This window comes from Lithobates pipiens, unplaced genomic scaffold, assembly GCF_037356315.1.
Source record: "Lithobates pipiens isolate NorthernLeopardFrog02 unplaced genomic scaffold, aLitPip1_a1.2 Scaffold_27, whole genome shotgun sequence".
NCBI lineage: Eukaryota > Metazoa > Chordata > Amphibia > Anura > Ranidae > Lithobates > Lithobates pipiens.
This window is the reverse complement of record NW_027507788.1, coordinates 15,694,364-15,717,473: the sequence shown is the minus strand read 5'-3', so window position 1 is coordinate 15,717,473 and position 23,110 is coordinate 15,694,364. Positions and strand designations below refer to the sequence as shown.

The following is a 23,110-nucleotide window of genomic DNA, read 5'->3' as shown; positions in this document are numbered from 1 at the left end:
CTGTACTTACAGACACGGGCAATCGCCTGCTGCCACAGGACCGTTTTATTTTGTACACGACTGGAGACATTGAGAGCCTGGGTATGCTGTGCGGGAAGTGCAACGGCCTGGTTGCCAACCCTTGGCCATTCTCCAGGTGCAAAAGGTGTGGAGAGTACATGTTCAAAGTGGAGCAGTCAGTCACACCACCGAGGGCCTACCACGTGGACTGGACCACGGGCGTGACAACTGAGGACTCGATCATCTTCGCCCCTTCGGTAAAGCCTTCCACAGCGGTGACACCTGTCGTTGCTGACATCCCAGAGAGAGATGCCGCTACATCTGCTACTGAAACTGCTGAGGAGACCACTTTGGAGCAGATGGACACTGCTTCTACCACCGCAACGGAAATCACTATGCCTCCTTTGGAGAATGTGAGGCACACAAACTCTTCCCGGAGTCAACATAAAGTTCCGTCGACGAGTCCGGCTGGATCCAATCGGCAGAAGAAGGTTACTTCAGTAAAGAGTCTGACTGTGAGTACACCTTTAGTTAACTATTTACCGGCAGAGGAATCCTGAGATTCAGAGTTAGAGTCTCTGTCGGATATGGAAGATGATGACATTTTGGGGACATTGTCAGAGTAGTTGTTGTGGGCTGGAGAGGATGATGTAGTCGCCACTTGTACAGATGTTTCGGACTGGCTATCTCTAACCTCAGGGGATGGAATGCTGAGTGTGGAAAATCCCATCACGGTAAATGTGACTCTCCCTAAACCCGTGAACCTACCCACACTTAAAAGGGACTCTGCCTGGGGAAGTAAGTGCCCGTGAATTACCGAGACTTGCAAGGTCACAGAGACTCCTTCACAAGAGAGTGGCTAATGAGTATGGGTTGGAATTCCCCTATGTTCCAAGGGATATTATGACTGTCATTGAAGAAAACCATGAGGCCTGGTACAAGGACGACGTTTGGAGCTATTTAAAAGTACCAAAGCCGCTCCGGAAAAAGGCTTTTTCACCGGAGCTTTATGAACAGTTTGTCGGATGTCTACAGCATTGGAGCTACGGTCGGCACATCTATGAGGACAAAGTGGTGATCTGTAGACCGGATAAAGACGGTGCTGTGTACTTTATCACTACCATGGATGCACAGGGGAAAGACTTGACTTTGCCTGATCCCCGCTTTTACTGGTGAACTGTTCCCGAGTCAAGACTTTAAAATTTGCAAGAAGGGTCTTTGCCTCTTTGAAAACTTTCTTCAAGCTACTGAATTTTGGGGTGGATAGTCAGAGTCAGCCACACAGGGAATGGAACATCCACCGTATCAAGAATACTTAAGCTGATTTAGGTTAAAGACTGCACTTCAGCGATGCATACAATTAGGTGGCATGAGTCAGCGCAATTAGTACTGTTTTACAGAGAGAGAAAAAAAACGGTTTTAGAAATTTAAGAGGTTTTACAGGTTAGAGAAGAAGAGTCCACGGAGATTGGTGGAATACTAAGTTTCTAACAGTTAGGTGTAAAATATTGTACATATGTTCTTTTTCTTTTCCAGGATTCACCAGAGAGCATCTATCAAACCGCCGGAGAATGGGTGGGTTAGATAGACAGGCTTGGGTGGTAACTGTAATATAATGCTGTGTTGTTGCAGTGTGTACAGTGTAAGTTTTACTATCGCTTTCCTTCCCTTTTTTCCCTTTCCCATCCCAATTCAGGTGCTCTAATTTTTTTTTTTTGATAGGACCAGTAGTTAGTTCTGGGTTTCTTTTTCCTGTCTTTCCCAGACGATGGGGACATAAGCGGGGGGAGTGTGTAGCGGCGGGCTCCTGAAGAGCACGCGCTATGTGTTTTTCAAAGTTAAAACTTTACCCAAGCTACAGTTTGGTTTGGGTCTATTTGTCTAAATTTGACTTCTGTGTCAGTCTGACTGGGCTGTGAGATGTTCAGCCGAACCACAGGGGGCACTGTCTCTTGTGGCAGACGTGGAACTATGGTTTGGTCAGGCACTGAGGTTACTCTCTTTCGGAGCCTGGTCAGTGGGAGTGGCCCTTTCACTGTGCCCTCTGGGAGAGGGTATTTAAGATATGGACGTCACGTGGTTCGGGGTTCCAGTCCAGTATGATGTGCTGACTACTTGGTCCTGGTCCTCCTGAGCAGCCCCCAGGAAAGCTATGGCCTGGGGTGCGGATCCAACTGACTTTGATGCCTTGGGGCTGGCTAACCCGAGGCAGGGAAACTAAAGGAGGATTCTGAGGTGGTTGGGTGCCGTCTCCGGTTTGGGAGAGACCCATTGTACTTCAAGCATTCCAGGGGAGGACTCTTTAAGCCCCATACACACTATCCGATTTTCTGCTGAATTTTTCCTTCAGATTTACCAAAACCATGTAGTAGAAGGGCCTGCCTGATTGCATACACATTGAAACTCCTAAGGTTTGACCTCATATTATATGGTTTTGGTAAATCTGAAGGAAAAACTCAGCAGAAAATCTGATAGTGTGTACGGGGCTTCCGAAGAACACCACGTGTGAGTTTGGTTTTCTCAACAAGAGCCTGGAAGGGCTGAAGTAACCGAGAGAATCCGGTCTTGTGGATATAGCCAAGCTGGCTGAAAGATCCAGGTATCTTACAAGTGTTCTACAGCTTAGTTTCCCTACGTGTTCTGCAACAACGTCTGTGACAAAGACTTTGTTCCTGAGTAAGCACCTTGTTGGCTGCTAGGCCTTGTGAGAGAGGGACTGTCCAACCTCAGTGTTCGTCCAGCTGCGAATGGCTATTCTCTGGATGCAGTCAAAGTAAGCAAGTTCTTTAACGTTTATAGACTTTGGCATTTAGATTACCTGAACCTTCTTCCCAACCCTCTGATCCCAAGTTGAAAGACTGTTCAATGGTTCGAGTTTTTGCTAATAAAATCCATTCAAGTGGATCTATTGTCAGTCTCAAGTTACTGGGTCATCTACCACGGAACATCCCCTAGATGTGTCACAAAGAGAACGGAAGGTAACCAGCAGGTTCTTTCAGGGGTTAGTGCTACATATATATATTTTCTTTTTTTTCTGGACATTTTTTAATGGATTTGGGTGTTATAATGCTAGGATAAATGGAACTTTTTCTATGTGATTGGAGAGTGATTACATCTCGTTGAGTCATCTCTCTGAAGTTTAGGATGAAAATAATTATAATTTCTGGTGTGAAATTTATGGTGTGAAATATAAAATTAAGTCAGTATAATGTCAGTATTCCGTTTTCTCATCGGAAGAAGGACATAAGTTTTGTAGCCCAGAACTGTTAATTGGAATGACATGAAAAGTGTGTAATTTATTACATGTGAAATTCATAAATTTTGAATACAGCAATCCCTGGACTTTTTCTTTATCTATGGCTTTTGGGAACGCTGTCTACCACACCTATATATATATATATATATATATATATATATATATATATATATATATATATATATATATATATATATATATATATATATATCTCACCAGGTTCCCCGCCCAACCCCTACCCTGCCCCACCCCTAAACCTGCCCTCATAAATTATCTCATGAAACTACACAATATTTTATGCAATTAAGTTATAAAAATATTAACAACTTTATCCATGCCCATCAATGCATCAATGTGCCCACTTTGCAACCTGTGTCCCCCATGTGCAGGCTGTGTCCACCATGTGCAGCCTCTGTTCCATGTGCAGCCTGTGTCCACCATGTGCAGCCTGTGTGCCATGTGCAGCCTGTGTGCCATGTGCAGCCTGTGTGCCATGTGCAGCCTGTGTGCCATATGCAGCCAACCTGTGGAGGGGAAGAGAGGAGAGCCACCGACTGGATGACCAGAGCAGGGAGCATCACAGCTTTTGTTTCAATAACTTTTATACATGTCACCCATCCTAGGATTGGACGGGTGATCTGTCTGTCAAAGTCCCGGAAAAAGAGGAGTGGCTTATGTGACGGCGCACAGCGGGGGAACACACAGCTATTGAAATGAAAGCTGCAATGTTCCCTGCTCTGATCTTCAAGCCATCGGCTCTCCTCTCTTCCCCTCTGTGATCGCCGTGCTCGCCCCCCCCCCCCCGCCCTCCGGCTCCCAGGTAGCCCTTCTCGCCAACCTTCAAAATTCACTTGCAAAATGGGAGTGTAATTTTTGAGGGCTGTATATATATATATATAAATATATGATTTTCTTGCATACAATACAAATTTAAACTCGTGAATGAACAAAAAGTCACAGAAAAGGACCCCAGATCTCTTATAAAGAGGACCTGTCATACTTGTTTCTATTAGAAGGGATGTTTACATTCCTTGCAACAGGAATAAAAGTGATACAAAATTTAAGGGACAGTGTAAAAATAAAAAGTAAAATAAATAAGATTTTTTTTAAAAACTGGCATATCTTTTCATGCTCGCGCGCAGAAGAGAACGCAGAAGTAAGTTGCTCCCACATATGTAAACGGTGTGCAAACCACACGGGAGGTATCACCACAATCATTAGAGTGAGAGCAATAATTCTAGCACTCGTCCTCCTCTGTAACTCTAAAATGGTAACCCGTAAACAATGTTAAAGTGTCCCCTATAGAGATTTTTAAGTACCAAGTATTAATGCTTTACAGTTTTACATTGAATAAGCGCACTAATATTTTGTATATTTATTATTTATGAGTGTGAGGTCACATTGAATGGTAGCAGCTGTTCTTTGTTCACTTTATTAATATCTCACAGTATAAGGTATATTTGCATAGCAGCGTACAAGTTCTTTTCTATATAACAAGTACCGTAGTTTGTCCCCATTCCACGAGCGTGCACAATTTTAAAGCATGACATGTTAGGTATCTATTTATTCGGCATGACATCATCTTTCACATTATACAAAAAAAAAATTGAGCTAACATTACTGATTTGTTTATTTTATATTCAAAAAAGTGTATTTTTTCACAAAAAAATTGTGTTTGAAAGACATAAAACGTTGCAATGATAGTCATTTTATTCTCTAGGGTCTCTGATAAAAAAAAAATTATATATATATATATATATATATATATATATATATATTTATTTATTTATTTAATGTTTGTAGGTTCTAAGTAATTTTCTAGCAAAAAATACAAATTTAAACTTGTGAACAAAACGTTCCAGAAAAGGCCTGGTCTAGGTCAGATTGAATACAGAATTCCCTCTAGTGACTAGTCTGCAAATCTTAATACCGGTATTTATTGTAATAACAACTATAGGAAAGCACAAGCATGTGAATATGTAAGAATTTTACAAGGTCAAAATTTCTGTTTAAGGTTAAACATTCCCGAACAACTATGGAACATCCTTCTGGAGAGAAAAGGCAATTAAATGCATTGTCAGGAGGGGGGAGTACTGTGATACATGGAAGTGTTACACTCATACAGAACATGTAATGGATGAACAAGATATTTAATGCCAGTTTGACTTTGAACTTTCAGTCCTAGCAATATATATTTATTGTTCCCCTGAATTCATCCTCCAATGGCCGTTCCTGTTTTCACAAGCAGGCGTCCGAAGATGTTTAGTGATCCTTAGTAAACTGGTGGAGGATAAGGATGGCGGCGAGTGTGGAAAAGAGCAGGAAAATGACTCCCCCGTTGCTCGGAGCAGTAATGCTGTTTCCTCCATTGCTTGTAGTGCCGCTTCCCACATTGCATCTATTGCTGTTTCCAGCCTTGGGTGTAGTGCCGCTTCCCCCATTGCTTGTAGTGCCGCTTCCCCCATTGCTTGTAGCGCTGTTTCCCCCATTGCTCAGAGTAGTAGTTCTGGGATTGATGATGGCGCTTTTAGTAAAGGTATTTACAAAAGTCATATAATTCATAGTAGAGGAAAGGTTTTGAGCATCATACAGGGATTTAGTAGCGCAGCCTCGATTAAATGTATTATAATAATTGGTAGTTCCTGCAGGAAGAGAAAGTTAACAGAAGTGACATTTAACTCCTGACTTTCATTAAAATAGATGTAACCCTAAGATGAATGACATCGGTTTTGTTGAAGCTTATCCTATACAATTGACTTTAAAATGTTTTTTACTTCTTTATTTGAACATTTGTTATATCTGTGTTGCTGATCTCTTGCAGTCTCGCTGCAACCACTTCCCATCTCTATACACTCCAATGATGGCTGCATGGTATTTCTCCGGGTGGGTTTGTTGATGGTGACAGCAATGCACCATGCCTAAAGTATGTCTATATACCCAGCCAGGGGCATATCTGACATGAGGCAAACACGGGGCTTGCCTTGGGTGGCATTTTTAAAGGGAGCGGCACCGCCCCCAAGGTGACCACGCTATAGCCAAATGACAAATACAGCGCAGTTGCCCAGTTCTGGGAGGGCGTCCAACAGTGGTGGCTGGTGCTCAATTTCATTGTAGGGAGGGGGGGGAGGCAGCAATTAAATCTTACCCTGTCGTTCCCCCCCGCCCACCCCCCTTCTCTTGATCTGTCAATTGCCCGAACGATTGCCGCTGCAGTCACCCGTCGCCCATCAGCCCCACACTTACTATGTCACACAGGTGGGTGGGCTCAGGGTTCAGGGCTCTGCAGCCCAAGCCCACGCTTTTTGAAGCCAATTAGAGCCTCAGGCTCCAATCATGCGGTTATAAAAAAAAAAAAATATTTGAAATCCATGTGTCCATTATCCTGCATTTAGATTAGGGGCCGGGCACATGGATTGGGGGGTCGGTCCATTGATGCCCTCTCAGAACCGTGCCCACCCACGGCTTTGGACACACTGCGCTGATCACATGTCAGGGAAAAAGGTCTAATCACAGTAGCTCTTTACCACATGATCAGTTGTGTCCAATCACAGCTGATCACGATCTAAACACAGTTGCTGGAGATTTTCAGCATTCATTTCCCCAGTGTAGCCTATCAGTGCCACCTCATTCTCTGCTCTGCTGACCCCGTCCAATGTCTCACTGACTCTATCCTCTGCTCCATTGACCACATATGTGGCACTTGGACGAACCAAGTCTCAGAGTCTGATGAGAAATCATAGTTGCATAGTTAGTAAGGTTGAATAAAGACACCAGTCCATCCAGTTCAACCTGAGTGAGTGTCTACAATTGTCCCTATCCCTGTACATTGCACACTCACATCGGTCCCTACCCTCAAGGAGCCCACAATCTAAGGTCCCCATTCATATACTAGGGCCAATTTTTGGACAGAAGCCAATTAACCTACCTGCATGTCTTTGGAGTGTGGGAGGAAACCGGAGTACCCGGAGGAAACCCACACAGGCACAGGGAGAACATGCAAACTCCAGGCAGGTAGTGTCGTGGTTGGGATTCAAACCAGCGACTCTTTTTACTGCTAGGCGAGAGTGCTAACCACTACACCTCTGTGCTGAATCCACAGCTGTTCTTTGTGAATGGCTGCAGCTTCCACTACAGACCCTGAGGCAAGAACGGTATACTCAAGCTGGGGTTAGACATATTTAGATGGGGGGCACTCGATTTTAGTCTTGCCTAAGGTAGCACAAAACCAAAATACACCACTGCACCCAGTTCCATAAAGACATGATTTGATGGGTTTGGTGTGAACTCATGTGTCCTGCACAGAGCCCTGACCTCATCACTATTGAACAGCTTTGGGATGAGTTGGAACATTGATAGCGAGCCAGGTCTTCTCATCCAACATCTGTACCTGACCCCACAAATTCTCTTTTGCCTGAATGGGCACAAATTCCCACTGGCACACTCCAAAATTGTGTGGAAAATCTCCCTAGAAGGAATAGAGGCTGTAACAGCTAGAGATGAGCCGAATATACACTATATTGTCAAATGTATTGGCACCTCTGCCTTTACACACATATGAACTTTAATGGCATCCTAGTTTTTGTCTGTAGGGTTCAATATTGAGTTGGCCCACTCTTTGCAGCTATAACAGCTTCAACTCTTCTGGGAAGGCCGTCCACAAGGTTTAGGAGTGTGTCTATGGGAATGGTTGATCATTCTTCCAGAAGCAAATTTGTGAGGTCAGGCACAGACGTTAGACGAGAAGGCCTGGCTCACAATCTCCACTCTAATTCATCTCAAAGGTGTTTTTTTGGGTTGAGGTCAGGACTCTGTGCAGGCCAGTCAAGTTTCTCCACCCCAAACTTGCTCATCCATGTCTTTATGGACCTTGCTTTATGCACTGATGCGCAGCCATGTGGAAACAGGTTGCTGATGCCCTAAGAGTTCCTTTCAGTGGAAATAAGGGGCCAAGCCCCACCCCTGAAAAACAACCCCACACCATAATCCCCCCTCCACCAAATGATTTGGACCAGTGCACAAAGCAATGTCCATGAAGACATGGATGAGCCACTTTGGGGCGAAGGAACTTGACTGGCCTGCACAGTCAGGGCTTGAGTCCTGCGGGAACGCATGGGAACGGCGTTCCCGTACTATTCCCACAGCGGGAACGCCGTTCCCATTAGCTGCCTGAGGGCTGAGGCTATGCAGCGCGTAGTTTTCCGCCGCTCCTCAGCCGCCGATTGACTGGTTGCTAGGCAGGGGCCGCTCCGCATCTAGCAACCGGTCACATGACTTCGACCGTGCACGTGGGCACGCACTGGCACGAGTCAGTGGGCAGGCTGACACACGCTGCGCGCCTGCTTGGATACGGAGTTCCGGACTGTCCCCCCCCCCTCCTCCCCTCTACCCAGTGCCAGTCAGTCCTGGCCTCCTGGGGCCACACGCTGCACTTTTCCAGTTTACTTCTCCCCGGAGAACAGAAGGGAAGAGAATACCAGGTTAGTCACTAGTGTGTAAGTTGCACTCTGCAATACCCTGCCAATACTCATCAATACTCTGCAATACCCTGCCAATACTCATCAATACTCTGCAATACCCTATCGGTATCAATACTCTGCAATACTCTGCGAATACTCTGCAATACCCTATCAATACTCTGCAATACCCTATCAATACTCTGCAATACCCTATCAATACTCTGCAATACTCTGCGAATACTCTGCAATACCCTGCCAATACTCTGCAATACCCTATCAATACTCTGCAATACCCTGCCAATACTCTGCAATACCCTATCAATACTCTGCAATACCCTATCAATACTCTGCAATACCCTATCAATACTCTGCAATACCCTATCAATACTCTTCAATACCCTGCCAATACTCTGCAATACCCTGCCAATACTCTGCAATACCCTATCAATACTCTGCAATACCCTGCCAATACTCATCAATACTATGCAATACCCTGCCAATACTCATCAATACTCTGCAATACCCTATCAGTATCAATACTCTGCAATACTCTGCGAATACTCTGCAATACCCTATCAATACTCTGCAATACCCTGCCAATACTCTGCAATACCCTGCCAATACTCTGCAATACCCTATCAATACTCTGCAATACCCTGCCAATACTCTGCAATACCCTATCAATACTCTGCAATACCCTATCAATACTCTGCAATACCCTATCAATACTCTTCAATACCCTGCCAATACTCTGCAATACCCTGCCAATACTCTGCAATACCCTGCCAATACTCTGCAATACCCTGCCAATACTCATCAATACTCTGCAATACCCTGCCAATACTCATCAATACTCTGCAATACCCTATCAGTATCAATACTCTGCAATACCCTATCAGTATCAATACTCTGCAATACTCTGCAATACCCTATCAATACTCTGCTATACCCTGCCAATACTCTGCAATACCCTGCCAATACCCTGCCAATACTCTGCAATACCCTGCCAATACTCTGCAATACCCTGCCAATACTCTGCAATACCCTATCAGTATCAATACTCTGCAATACCCTATCAGTATCAATACTCTGCAATACCCTGCCAATACTCTGCAATACCCTATCAGTATCAATACTCTGCAATACCCTGCCAATACTCTGCAATACCCTATCAATACTCTGCAATACCCTATCAATACTCTGCAATACCCTATCAATACTCTGCAATACCCTGCCAATACTCTGCAATACCCTGCCAATACTCTGCAATACCCTGCCAATACTCTGCACTACCCTATCAATACTCTGCAATACCCTGCCAATGCTCTGCAATACATACCCTGCCAATACTCTGCAATACCCTATCAATACTCTGCAATACATACCCTGCCAATACTCTGCAATACCCTATCAATACTCTGCAATACCCTGCCAATACTCTGCAATACATACCCTATCAATACTCTGCAATACTCTGCAATAAATACCCTATCAATACTCTGCAATACCCTGCCAATACTCTGCAATACATACCCTGCCAATACTCTGCAATACCCTGCCAATACTCTGCAATACCCTATCAATACTCTGCAATACCCTGCCAATACATACCCTGCCAATACTCTGCAATACCCTGCCAATAGTCTGAAATACCCTGCCAATAGTCTGAAATACCCTGCCAATAGTCTGAAATACCCTGCCAATACTCTGCAATACCCTATCAATACTCTACAATACATACCCTATCAATACTCTGCAATACCCTGCCAATACTCTGCAATACATACCCTGCCAATACTCTGCAATACCCTATCAATACTCTGCAATACCCTGCCAATACATACCCTGCCAATACTCTACAATACTCTGCCAATACTCTACAATACATACCCTGCCAATACTCTGCAATAACCTGCCAATACTCTGCAATAACCTATCAATACTCTGCAATACTGTGCCAATACTCTGCAATACCCTGCCGATGCTCTGCAATACTCTGCCAATACATACCCTGCCAATACTCTGCAATACCCTGCCAATACTCTGCAATACTCTGCCAATACTCTTCAATACATACCCTGCCAATACTCTGCAATACCCTGCCAATACACTGCAATACCCTATCAATACTCTGCAATACCCTGCCAATACTCTTCAATACTCTGCCAATACTTATTCCTGTTTGTGGGATATTTTCTAATGGGCTGTGTAACAGAATTTGGAACAGGGTGTATTTGTGGTAGAAATTCCCTGCGAGGGAAGGATCATCACCCATTGTGTTGATTGTTTTGTTTGATACGTTATTTTGTTTTTGTAAACTGGCACTTTACAATAAATGTTGTACTGTATTTTCTGTGAAGTATATATGCATATGTGCGTACCTTTTTTTTTTTTTTTGGTGGGGGGATGGATCTTGGGTGGGAGTTCCCACACTTTTTTTCCCAGGACTTGACCCCTGTGCACAGTCCTGACCTCAACCCGATAGAACACCTTTGGGATGAATTAGACTGCAAGCCAGGCCTTCTCGTCTAACATCAGCGCCTGACCAAACATTCCCATAGACAAAAACTTCTAAACCTTGTGGACGGCCTTCCCAGAAGAGTTAAAGCTGTTATAGCTGCAAAGGGTGGGCCAACTGAATATTGAACCCTACGGACTAAGACTGGGATGCCATTAAAGTTCATGTGCGTGTAAAGGCAGGTGTCCCAATACTTTTGGTAATAAAGTGTATATTATTTGTTCTGCCTAGGAAACGCTCAACGGCCAAGTCCTCCTCTGGTCCTGTGTAAGTTTGAAGTTAATTCTGGTTGGAGCTTACACAAGGTTCAGGACTCTCTGCCCACCTCTATGTGACAGCACTGGGCCAATCACCAAACACCAACACTGTCACATGGGAAGGTAGGGGCTGAGTGATGTCTGAGGTCAAAATACTAGGATAAGACACATTTGCATCATGAAACTGCAATATGTAAGGTGTTATTGAATGTGTATGAAATTACCATATGTGGTTGTCCATGCATAGTCCACACACTGGGTCTCTTCTCCGGTGCAGTTTATGTAGGTGTTAGCCTCACAGGAGCTGTGGCCCGAATAGTCACATGATTTGCATTGTACACCATTTGCATTTGATACTCCAGTCGTAGATGTCGCTGTTGAAATATACAAACATACACATATAAATAAGGTGCACTATAGGATTACTCGCCACAATGAGTTAATGGAGGAGCACTGTTGTTATTCTAGAATGGGACTACAGAACACCTCTACATTGCCTCTTCTCTGTGACATAGAGGGAGATTTTTTGTAGTGCTCATATATAGGGTCGCCGATAAGGGGCGCCACCGGTCCTCCTGTAGGGGGCCTGGGCACACAGGGGGCCCCAGACAGCAGGAGAATCGGTGGAGCAGAGAATCAAACAATGACAGAACAATGCCCTGTGTGGCTCTCTGCAGCATCTGAAAGATGGTTTCTCCCCCTCTCCCTCCCGCCGCCTTTCAGCTGATGGGTGAGAGACACACATGGAATGAATTTAGGGGGGTGCTGGGGAGGGCTGTGCCAGACTTTAGCTCTGCCCCCCATGGCTCCTTTGGATGTTGTGTCTGGCTGACGCCCACTGAATGCCTTCCCCCAACCATCCCAGCCTGCACTTAGGACCAGGACAAGGAGATGGGAGGCTGGAGAACTGAGAGAAGAAGAGGCAGAGAATAAACAGCCAGGAGGAGATGAGCTGTGTTCTCTCCTCATATCAGAAGAGCGCTCATCTATACAGTACATGAGACAGGATCTCCTAGATTGCATTGGACTGTACCATACCGCCCAACTTTTGAACTTTTGAATAAGAGACACTTGAGGTAAGGGACGACTTGCGGCACGCGTATCGGCAAAATGTGTGTGGCCAAACTCTTGCCAGTGTGAGGGGCGTAAGTGGAGTGGTTAAACAAAACCTGTCTGTAGGAAGATGTGTGTGATGCCTGGTACAGTACCTTCCATGCCAGCAGTGGGCAGTGCCCTTTCTTGTAGCTGGGTGAGGACAGGAGGTTACGGGGGTGCTCTGCTCCTTCCAGAGGATCTGTTTGCTGTGAGATACAGCTGTCCCTGGCTGCCTACACCTCCCACCCATTCTCTGGCTCCGGTCAGCCTGTTCTCCAGTCCTGGGAGGTCCTCAGAGCTCTTCTCCCTCCAAGGCCATTCATTCCTCGCTGCCCTTGCTGCTCACCTTGCTTGCACCATTCTTGAGCTGGGTGTGGTCATCCTGTCCGCACCTGTTGGCATTCACTGTCCCGCTCCCTGTACCAGTTGCCACTGCACTCTCCCTACTAGCCCAGTGCCCAATGTGGTCGGTACACCTCTGGGTTTGCAGAGTCCCAGCACAGGGAGGTGGAGCCGCCGGCAACGACATTCCTGATTTATCACAGGCTTATGAAGATGCCTGCTCTGGCAGGAAGAAGTGAGCAGCGCCGGCTGAAAAGAATCCCTGCTGGTGCCTGAGCCAGCGCATCCCTGTCAGGGAAGTCAATGGAGCCAAGTGCCATGACTACGTGACTTGTCCCGGCATTGGGCTCCACTCTGGGATGTTGCTTTGGTTCGCCGGGATGCCGGGACTTACATCACATCTCAGGACGGTCTTGGCGAATCCAGGATGGTTGAAAGATATGCTGTACACACACTCCTCACCCTATCTTTATTTTCTGCAGCCCTTGGAGGAGACAGGGGCGGTGTGTGTGTACAGTCCAATGCTATCTAAGAGCGATCCTGTCTCATGTAATGTATAGATGAGCACTCTTCTGACATGAGGCAAGAGCACAACACAGCGCATCTCCTCCTGGCTTTGCACTGGCTTCCCCCTGTAAGTAGGGGGAGGGGGATGGGTGAATATCTGTGCTAGGAAGTGTAATGGAGATTTGGGGAAAGGGGATATGTGCTAGAAGCAAGAATTAGGGGGATGTTTGTGCTAGGAGCAGGGTTGGGGGGGGGGGGGTTTAAGCCAGAAGGGGGAATGTTTGTGCTAGGAGGGGGGTGGGGGATTTGAGTAGGGAGGAAGGAAGGGGGGATATGCTAGAAGGGAGGATTTGTGGGAATTTGTCCTAGAAGGGGATTGGAGAAAGAAGATTTGTGTTAGGAGAGGAGATGGGGGGATTTTGTACCCAGGAGGGTGTGAGGGAATATGGGCTAATAGGAGGGATTTGTGCTGACATGGGGGATTTGGAAAAGATTTGTACTAGGATAGAAAGTTTGCAAAGAAAGAAGATATGTGCTCCACCATTTTCCAAAATTCAAATTTTTGTATAGAATACATTTGGAATAAAATAGAAAAGAATAGAATAGAATAGAAAAGGATAATTAGATAGATAGATAGATAGAGATCTCTATCTATCTATCTATAGATAGATAACATCTTCCAAAATTCGAATTTCGTATAGAATAATTCGAACTCAAATAGAAAAGATTAGAATAGAAAATAATAGAAAAACAATAGAACAGAATAGAAAATTATATATATATATATATATATATATATATATATATATATATATATATATATATATATATACACATACACACATACATCTTCCAAAATTCAAATTTCCTATAAAATGAATTTGAATAGAAAAGATTATAATAGAGTAAAAAAGAATAGACTAGAAAAATAATAGAACAATTCTGTTCCCTTGTTTTTCTATGTATTCTTTTCTATTAATTTCTATTCTATTCTAAACGTTTCTATTCAAATTTTAATTAATTCTATCTGAAATTCGAATTTCGGGAACATCGCTTCTGAAATTGAAATTTCGTATAGAATGAATTTGAATAGAAAATAATGGAAAAGAATAGACTAGAAAAACAATAGAATATAACTGAATAGAGGGGCGTGTCCGGAAGCCGAGCTGAACGGACGCACGGAGTAGGAGCTCTCCTCCAGCCCGACGCTACAGAGGCTCAAATCGGGGGTCCCACCTGTTAAAAATATGGGGAGATCACGGGCTACGCGCTCCTCTTCAGCCCGGGGCACTCCTCAGCCTCCGTCGGGCTCTGCCTCGGCCTTCAAGACTTACTTTCAGCCGCCCGAGGCCTTGCCGGGCGGCGGAGGCAAGATGGCTCCGGACGGCGCGGATCCTCACCTCCGGGTCCCCACAGCGCCTCGCCCTCCGCCCCATAATCTCCAGGCGGACCGTGCTCGGCAGCCGGATACTCCACACCGCCCTCCGGGCTCTTTTCTGGACTGCCTGGAAGCCCCAGCCGAGCCTGCCCAGGACCTCCGCCACGGACTAGGCCGTAGCAGCAAGATGGCGCCGGCCGGCCCCACAGTTCCACTGCAGGTACGCCAGCCCTCCCCTCTGCCTGAGGGCACACAGCCCCAGCTTTTTCCCGGGTCTCTCCCACGGGACTCCCCACAGAGCAGGCAGCTAACTGGAGTGGATTACCAGGGCTGCCCATCTCCCACCCCCTCTCCTATGTTCTGGGGGGAGCAGGCCACTGATCCACCGCCTCCCATGCCGCATACCCAATGCTCGGAGGCCTTCCCTCGCCTCCTCCGCACCGCTTCTCTCCCAAGTACGGCCGCCAGTGCCTGCCTCTCCCCTACGTCCTCGGACCCCATGGAGGACTCTCAGACCCGCTCGGACCCTGTACACAGTAGGGATGATGGGGCACCCTCCGCAGCTATTGCCTGCCTCTCCTAAAGCAGAGGCTCCCCCGCTCTCGGGACCCCAGTGCATCCAAAGACCGCACAGCCGCTTTTCCCTCCTATGCTCAGGTGGCCCGGGCCTCTGGCCACCCTCAAGGAACAGCCCAGCTGGACCCCCTCACCTTGCTCTCCCCATGCTACCTCCTGGGCAGACCCATGGAAACCACAGCCATTGTGGTCCCCCTCCCCTACCCGGGGACTTCCACGAGGAGAGCCACCCCTCCACTCTCTACCTTCTCCGCCTCTCCTTCAACAGCAAGAGACCATTCACCCCTACTGGCAAGCGTATCTGCAAACCATACCGACGAAGGATGACTTTAAACAGCTTGTAGCGGAGGTGCAAGCTACTTGCCGCGCTGAAATCCAGACCCTGCACACTGGCCTTAAACACCTAGCTGACCGTGTGGAGATGGCGGAGGAGGATATCCAAGAGACTAAGTTGGCGGTCCACCGCGCTCAGGTGGAGACCTCTGACCACTGCCTCTTGCTACGACATATGCAACGCCAAGTGGAAGATCTCGATAACAGAGGCCGTAGAAACAACATCTGCATCCGCGGCCTGCCTGAGACGGAGGGCGCTGAGGACCTTCAGACCTCGCTGCAAACATTATTCAACGAGATGTTAGGGGAAGACCCAGACAAGCACATAGAAATGGACAGGACCCATCGGGCCCTGAGACCCAAAGGTCCAGCCTCAAAACCGAGGGACGTTATCTGCAGAATCCACTCCTTCCCACTTAAGGAAGATATCATGCGCAAATCCAGCTCCATCCGCGACCTGGCCTTTGACAACTCTCCAGTCCAGCTTTACCCGGATCTATCCTGGATCACGCTTCAAAAACGCAGGCTGTTGCAGCCTCTTCTCCGGGCCCTCCAAGACAAGAATGTCCTCTACAGATGGGGCTTCCCCTTTAGCCTGACTGCAAGACACAGAGGAAAGTCTGTGACTTTACGCTACCCGGAAGACCTGGTCCCCTTCTGCGACACTCTGGACATTCCTGTCCCTCAACTGCCCGACTGGGACCTGGTTGCCTCTCCCCCCCCAATGCCAGTGATCTGGCAGAAATTTCCCTCGGCCAAGCGGCACAGAGGCCCAAATCCCCACCACAGATCTCCCAAACGCAAATGAAGTAAACGCCCAGCCCAATGGACGTCTCCCCTCTGCAGATTTTCTTTTTCCTTCCCCCTCATCCCCTGTTTTTGGGGATCCGTTTCCCTCCCCCCCCCCCCGATTGCCGGAGCTACATTTTCTCCTCGTTTTTCTTACCCTGGGCTGGCCTAGGTCGAGTCCAAAGACGGATCGACTCCCGGGTTACTGCCCCCTGTGGTTTTCCACCTGTTGGTTTCTTTCGTGGAGTGGACTGTTGGTGCCTCCCTAACCCGAATTTTTGGACTTTTTGGTTGGAGAGTCGTTAAGGAACCGTACAGATCCAGTGTCCCTATAGGACCTCTGGATCTGTCTTTTGTTAATGTTTAATTTTACTTTGTACTCTGTTATTGTTTCTATTCTTTCCCTTCTCTCTAGGTTTTCCCTTCTTCTCGCTCATCCAGCGACGTCCTGCCAGTGGTTCTCCCGGTCGCCGGCCCTCCTCCAGTGGTCGCCGCTCCTCCCGAGGCACGTAGGCCTCCAACAAACTAAGCTAAGTATGCCTTATACACAACCCCTACTTGATCATGGCTAAGATCCTGTCCCTTAATGTACATGGCCTGAACTTTACCAAAAAGAGGCATCTAGCGCTCAGGGAGTTCCGACAGGCGGGGGCAGATATAGTGATGGTCCAGGAAACACACTTTAACCGGGGAGATTCCTTCTCATTTGCCTCCAGACATTTCCCTCAGATCTATCAGGCTTTCAACCCACGTAAGAGAGCGGGAGTGGCCATTCTTTTCCAGCAGGGGGCCCCTTTTATTTGCACCTCCGTACACTTAGACCCACGGGGCCACTACATTATTCTCCATGGTCTGTGGCGCACACAGGCTCTGACCCTGTGCGTCCTCTATGCCCCCAATGTCCATCAACATCAATTCCTGTCTAGGGTGCTTTCCTGCCTGTTTAGGACCCCCCCCCCCCGGGCTCCTGGTGATAGGGGGGGACTTCAACCTCACTCAGTCCGTACTCTATGATCACCTTGCGGTGGACTCCCGGGCGCCTCAGGCTAGAGCCCTAAGAGACTCTAAGCTTTTCCGCCAAATCACCAGGAGACGGGGCCTTTTTGATGCTTGGCGAGCTCTGCACCCACAGGACCGCCAGTACACCTTTTACTCTGCTCCCCACAGCACACACTCACGTATTGATCATTTTTTTGTCAACAACACTACACTGAGGGCTGTCCAATCTGCACATATACTGCCCATCTCTTGGTCCGATCATGCCCCCATAACTCTAACCCTAGAATTGGACCTCTCCCTTCATAAGCCCTGTACCTGGAGGCTGAATAATTATCTCCTGCAGCATGCTCCGGCAGAGGCAGAGCTGGAGACTTCACTCCGGCACTACTTTGTTGAGAACGATACCCCAGACGTCACGCACGCTACCCTGTGGGCTGCTCACAAGGCAGTCATCTAAGGTCGCTGTATTGCCCTATCCTCTGCCCTGAAGTGGGATGCACAGGCCGCCAGGCTACTGGCTGAAAAACGGCTTAAGACCCTTGAAGCCCATCTTCTGGGATCCCCCTCTATCTCCACCCTCAAGCAAATTGTCCAGACTCGGCAGACACTCCGGGACCTGGCGTTGGGATCTGTAGAAAAGGCACTAATCCGCCTGTGCCAACTCTACTACGACAAGGGAAACAAAGCGCAGTCGCTGTTGGCCCGGAAACTGGCGGACCGCACACTGACCTCTGCACCGGCCCAAATTAAAAACGGAGGGGGGATCTTTTGACCCACCCCCAAGCGATAGTGGACGCGTTCGCTGACTTTTAAACAGATCTGTACAATAGGCCGGACATTCCCCACAACCCCCCGACCTCGGGCCTGTCTAATCGTATAACCCAGTACTTAGAAAATATAGTACTGCCCCGAATGCAAGACAAGGACCTCCGGGAACTGAATGCCTCTATCACTGAGGAGGAACTCCTAGCGACTGTAAAGGCTATTCCGACCCATAAGTCTTCGGGACCAGACGGGCTCCCCTATGAGTATTACAAGGCATTTTTACCTATCCTGAGCCCACATATGACCAAACTATTCAACTCCTTTCTCCAACAGTTCCCGGTCCCGACCGACATGCTAGGCTCCTTCATTTCCCTTATCCCCAAACCAGACAAAGATCCGACATCCTGCGCCAGTTACCGGCCTATAGCCCTACTGAACGCGGACCTTAACATTTTCACGAAGCTCCTAGCAAATCGGTTAAATGCGATCCTCCCTTCCCTAATACATAAGGATCAAGTGGGCTTTGTCCCTCTGAGACAAGCAGGGGACAACACCAGGAAGATCATTGATCTCATTGATGTGCCAAATAGGGACAACCTAGCATCCCTGGTCCTTAATTTAGACGCCGAGAAGGCGTTTGACCGCCTAAGCTGGCCCTTCATGGAGGCTACGTTACACCGTATGGGCTTTCGGGGCCCATTTCTGCACGCGGTGCAGCACCTCTACACTACTCCCTCCTCTCTGGTTAAGACCCTTCACCACGTCCTCAACCTTCTCTATTGCTAATGGCACCCGCCAGGGTTGTCCGCTGTCTCCTCTCCTTTTTGCACTGTACGTAGAGCCTCTGGCGGCTGCCATTAGAAGCACTCCGACATTCGGGGATTCCGGTCAGGGGCAGGGAATTTAAGATATCACTTTTTGCAGATGACGTTATCCTTACCCTGACTCAGCCCAAGATCTCACTACACAACCTCCACTCTGAGCCGGACCGCTACGGGGTGCTTTCGGGCTACAAAATTAACGTGTCCAAATCGGTGGATCTCCCACTAAACATGGCAATGGATGAGACGACCCACCTGCGCTCCATATTCCCATATAAATGGGAAAGCTCTTCCCTTAAATACTTGGGGGTTTTTCTTACGCCATCGTTCCATACCTTATATCAGGCTAATTTCCCCCCCCCCTTATCGGGCAATTAGGGAACTAATCCACAAATGAAAGGTGCACCACATATAGCTCCTGGGACGAATCACGTCTATTAAAATGGTGATCCTCCCCAAGCTCCTGTATTTGTTTCATACACTGCCGATCCCGGTCCCATACGCACATCTACGCACACTTCAGAAGGACCTGTTGAAATTTGTATGGAATTACAAAAAATACCGGGTCCCGAGCTCTGTCATGACGGCCTTATGCTCAGACGGCGGCCTGGCGTTCCCCGATTTGGTTCGTTATTATCAGGCCTCTCAGCTACGGGCCATAGTCTCCTGGTTTCCGCAGAGGTCTTATAACAAGTGGTCGGAGATTTAAAAAAAACGGGCTAGCTCCGGTACACCCGAACAGCTTCCTATGGGGCGAGAGTGTCGAGATAGATTTGGGTCGGCTACTAGGGCCGATGGCCCAGCTCCACCTGCTCTGGCGGAAGCTTTCCCGCGAACGCAGTCTCCACTCGGAGTTCTCTCTAATGACCTCCTTTCTCTGCAACCCGAAGTTGCCGACCAGCCTGACCCATCAGATGTCCTGGCCCTGGGCTTCGCGTAACCTGTTTCATCTAGGGCATCTGGTGGACCCTAGAACAAGAAAGCTGTTGACCTTCTCGGAGCTCCAGGCCAAGCACGACCTCCCCCGACAGACGTTTTACAGCTACTTACAAATCAGACACTTCGTACAGGCCATGGCCCCCCACCTACAGTTTTACCCACCCTCCCCATTCGAGCAGATAATTCTGGAAGGAAGGAATCGCAGAGGGCTGATTTCCGACATTTATCGCATCCTCAACACACACCACTTTCAAACGAGGGGTAAACATTCCTACATGAAACGCTGGGAGAGGGAACTAGGCGAGGAGCTCCCCCTTGAGGCTTGGCAGGGGGTGTGGCGTCAGGCGGCCAAGTCCTCTCTGTGTACACTGTACAAAGATAACTCCTACAAAATCCTCTTTCTGGTATCAGACCCCAGACATACTCCACAAAATATACCCCTCCACCTCTGACCGCTGTTGGCGATGTCTGCAGGAGCAGGGGGTCCCTGTTCCACATTTACTGGGCCTGCCCTCTGATTGCCCCATACTGGCTCATGACCCGAAGGCTGCTCCAGCGTTAATTTGACGTGTCGGTACCCCACTCCCCTAAATTTTTCTTACTAGGCCTGTCCCAACCCGCACTGGCCAAGCCGGGTCGGAAGCTCCTTAGGCATGTCCTGACGGCAGCTCGTTGCCTAATAGCCCTTAACTGGAAAAATTCATTGCCCCCGTCTACGGAGGCCTTATACTCCAGGATTAAGGATGTTGAACTCATGGAGAGAATGACTGCCAGGGTGAGAGATAGGCTTGAGGAGTACGACCTGGTCTGGGGGAGATGGCAGCTGCTGGAGGATTGATGGCGAATCAGTACGGGTACGGTGATGTAGACCACTGGCGTTCTATTTCTTTTTCCTTATTTCTCTCTCTTCTTCTCTATTTTACTCTCTTTGTTTATATTGCTGATGGTCCTTGCTCTGTTTTGAATCTGGCATATAAGCTAGGCAGCAGACCTTGGGTGGCCTTTTGGTTGCTAGCACGGATAGCTGACTTACGGTGTCTTCCGTCCGGCTGCGCATCCTTCGGTCGGATTGCCTAATATTGCTGCACCTCCCTATACTGTGTTATTTATTTATTTTATTTATTTCAGGTACTTATATAGCGCCGTCAATTTACGCAGCGCTTTTACATATACATTGTACATTCACATCAGTCCCTACCCTCAAGGAGCTTACAATCTAAGGTCCCTAACTCACATTCATACATACTAGGGACAATTTAGACAGGATCCAATTAACCTACCAGCATGTCTTTGGAGTGTGGGAGGAAACCAGAGTACCCGGAGGAAACCCACGCAGGCACAGGGAGAACATGCAAACTCCAGGCAGGTAGTGTCGTGGTTGGGATTCGAACCAGCGACCCTTCTTACTGCTAGGTGAACGTGCTACCCATTACACCACTGTGCCGCCCGTTATTCTGCACTGTCTATTTGTACTGGGCCCCTCATATTTTGGGAGCCATATTGCTGTTGCTCTATGCCTGTACTATTATTTCTGTCATGCGACCACGAAAAATTAATAAACTGTTATTTGAAAAAAAGAATATAACTGAATAAAATGTAATATATATATATATTATATTTTATTCTATTCTGTTCTATTGTTTTTCTGGTCTATTCTTTTTTACTCTATTCTAATCTTTTCTATTTAAATTCATTTTTTTCCAAAATTCGAATTTCAGTAATATTTTTTTTTTCTATTCTGTTCTATTGTTTTTCTATTATTTTGAAATCCAATTCTATACGATCATTCTATACGAAATCCAAATTTATATTTTATATTCTGTTCTGTTCTATTGTTTTTCTAGTCTATTATTTTGTATTATTTTCTATTCTAATCTTTTCTATTCAAATTGGAATTCATTCTATAGGAAATGCGAATTTCAGAAGCCATCTTCCAAAATTCGAATTTTGTACAGAATGAATTTGAATAGAAAAGACTATTATATTACTAGCATATAAAAACAATAATATATATATATATATATATATATATATATATATATATATATATATATATATATATATATAAATATATATATATATATATATATATTTATATTATCTATCATATAGAAAAATAAAATTTGAATAGAAAAGATTAGAATAGAATATAAAATAATAGGAAAGAATAGCATAGAAAAACAATAGAACAGAATGGAAAAAAATATAATATATATTATATTTTATTCTATTCTGTTCTATTGTCTTTCTAGTCTATTCTTTTCCATTATTTTCTATTGTATTGTATTTTTTTTACAAAATAGTTTTCCATTTTTTTCAAATTCGATTAAAATTTGATTCAAATTTGTTTTCGAATTCAATGCGAATTTGTTTTCAAATTCGATTCAAATTTGTTTTCAAATTCGATTCAAATTTGTTTTCAAATTCATTCGGTTTTTTTCGGATTTGTTTAAATTCATTACTTTTGTAATTCGGAAATTCGGATGCATACGAATAATGAAAAATTTGTCAGAATTTCAATTCAGAAAGAAACAAAATGCACATGTCTATTACAAATGTACCCCTACCATTTCACAAAAGATGTGTGAAAATGGTAAAAAAAAGACAATGCATGCCTTGAGACAATTCCTTTATTAAAAAAATAAATAAATAAAACTGTCCCACAAAGTCTTCGGCCCATCCCTATTGATGGAGGGATGGAGACAGGAGATGAAGGAGGGATGGAGACAGGAGATGAAGGAGGGATGGAGAAAGGAGGTGATGGAGACAGCAAATGAAGGAGAGAGTGATGGAGACAGGAGATGATGGAGGGAGGGATGGAGACAGGAGGTGATGGAGGGAGGGATGGAGAAAGGAGGTAAAGGAGGGAGGGATGGAGACAGGAGGTGAAGGAGGGATGGAGACAGGAGGTGAAGGAGGGATGGAGACAGGAGGTGAAGGAGGGATGGAGACAGGAGCTGAAGGAGGGATGGAGACAGGAGCTGAAGGAGGGATGGAGACAGGGGGTGATGGAGGGATGGAGACAGGGGGTGATGGAGGGATGGAGACAGGAGGTGATGGAGGGATGGAGACAGAAGAT

At 46.5% G+C, this 23,110-nt stretch overlaps 1 protein-coding gene across 1 annotated transcript in view; it reads right to left on the bottom strand.

Annotated features, from left to right (window-relative positions):
* Positions 1–5,221: 5,221 nt before the first annotated feature.
* LOC143933102 (uncharacterized) overlaps positions 5,222–23,110 on the bottom strand; it is a 117,321-nt gene continuing 99,432 nt past the window's right edge. The window contains exons 8-10 of the mRNA XM_077456042.1: positions 11,712–11,861; positions 5,790–5,898; positions 5,222–5,648 (exon numbers count right to left, since the gene is read on the bottom strand). Of these exons, the coding sequence (XP_077312168.1) occupies positions 5,519–5,648; positions 5,790–5,898; positions 11,712–11,861 (389 nt within the window). The 3' untranslated portion in view covers positions 5,222–5,518. The remainder of the gene's footprint in view (positions 5,649–5,789; positions 5,899–11,711; positions 11,862–23,110) is intronic.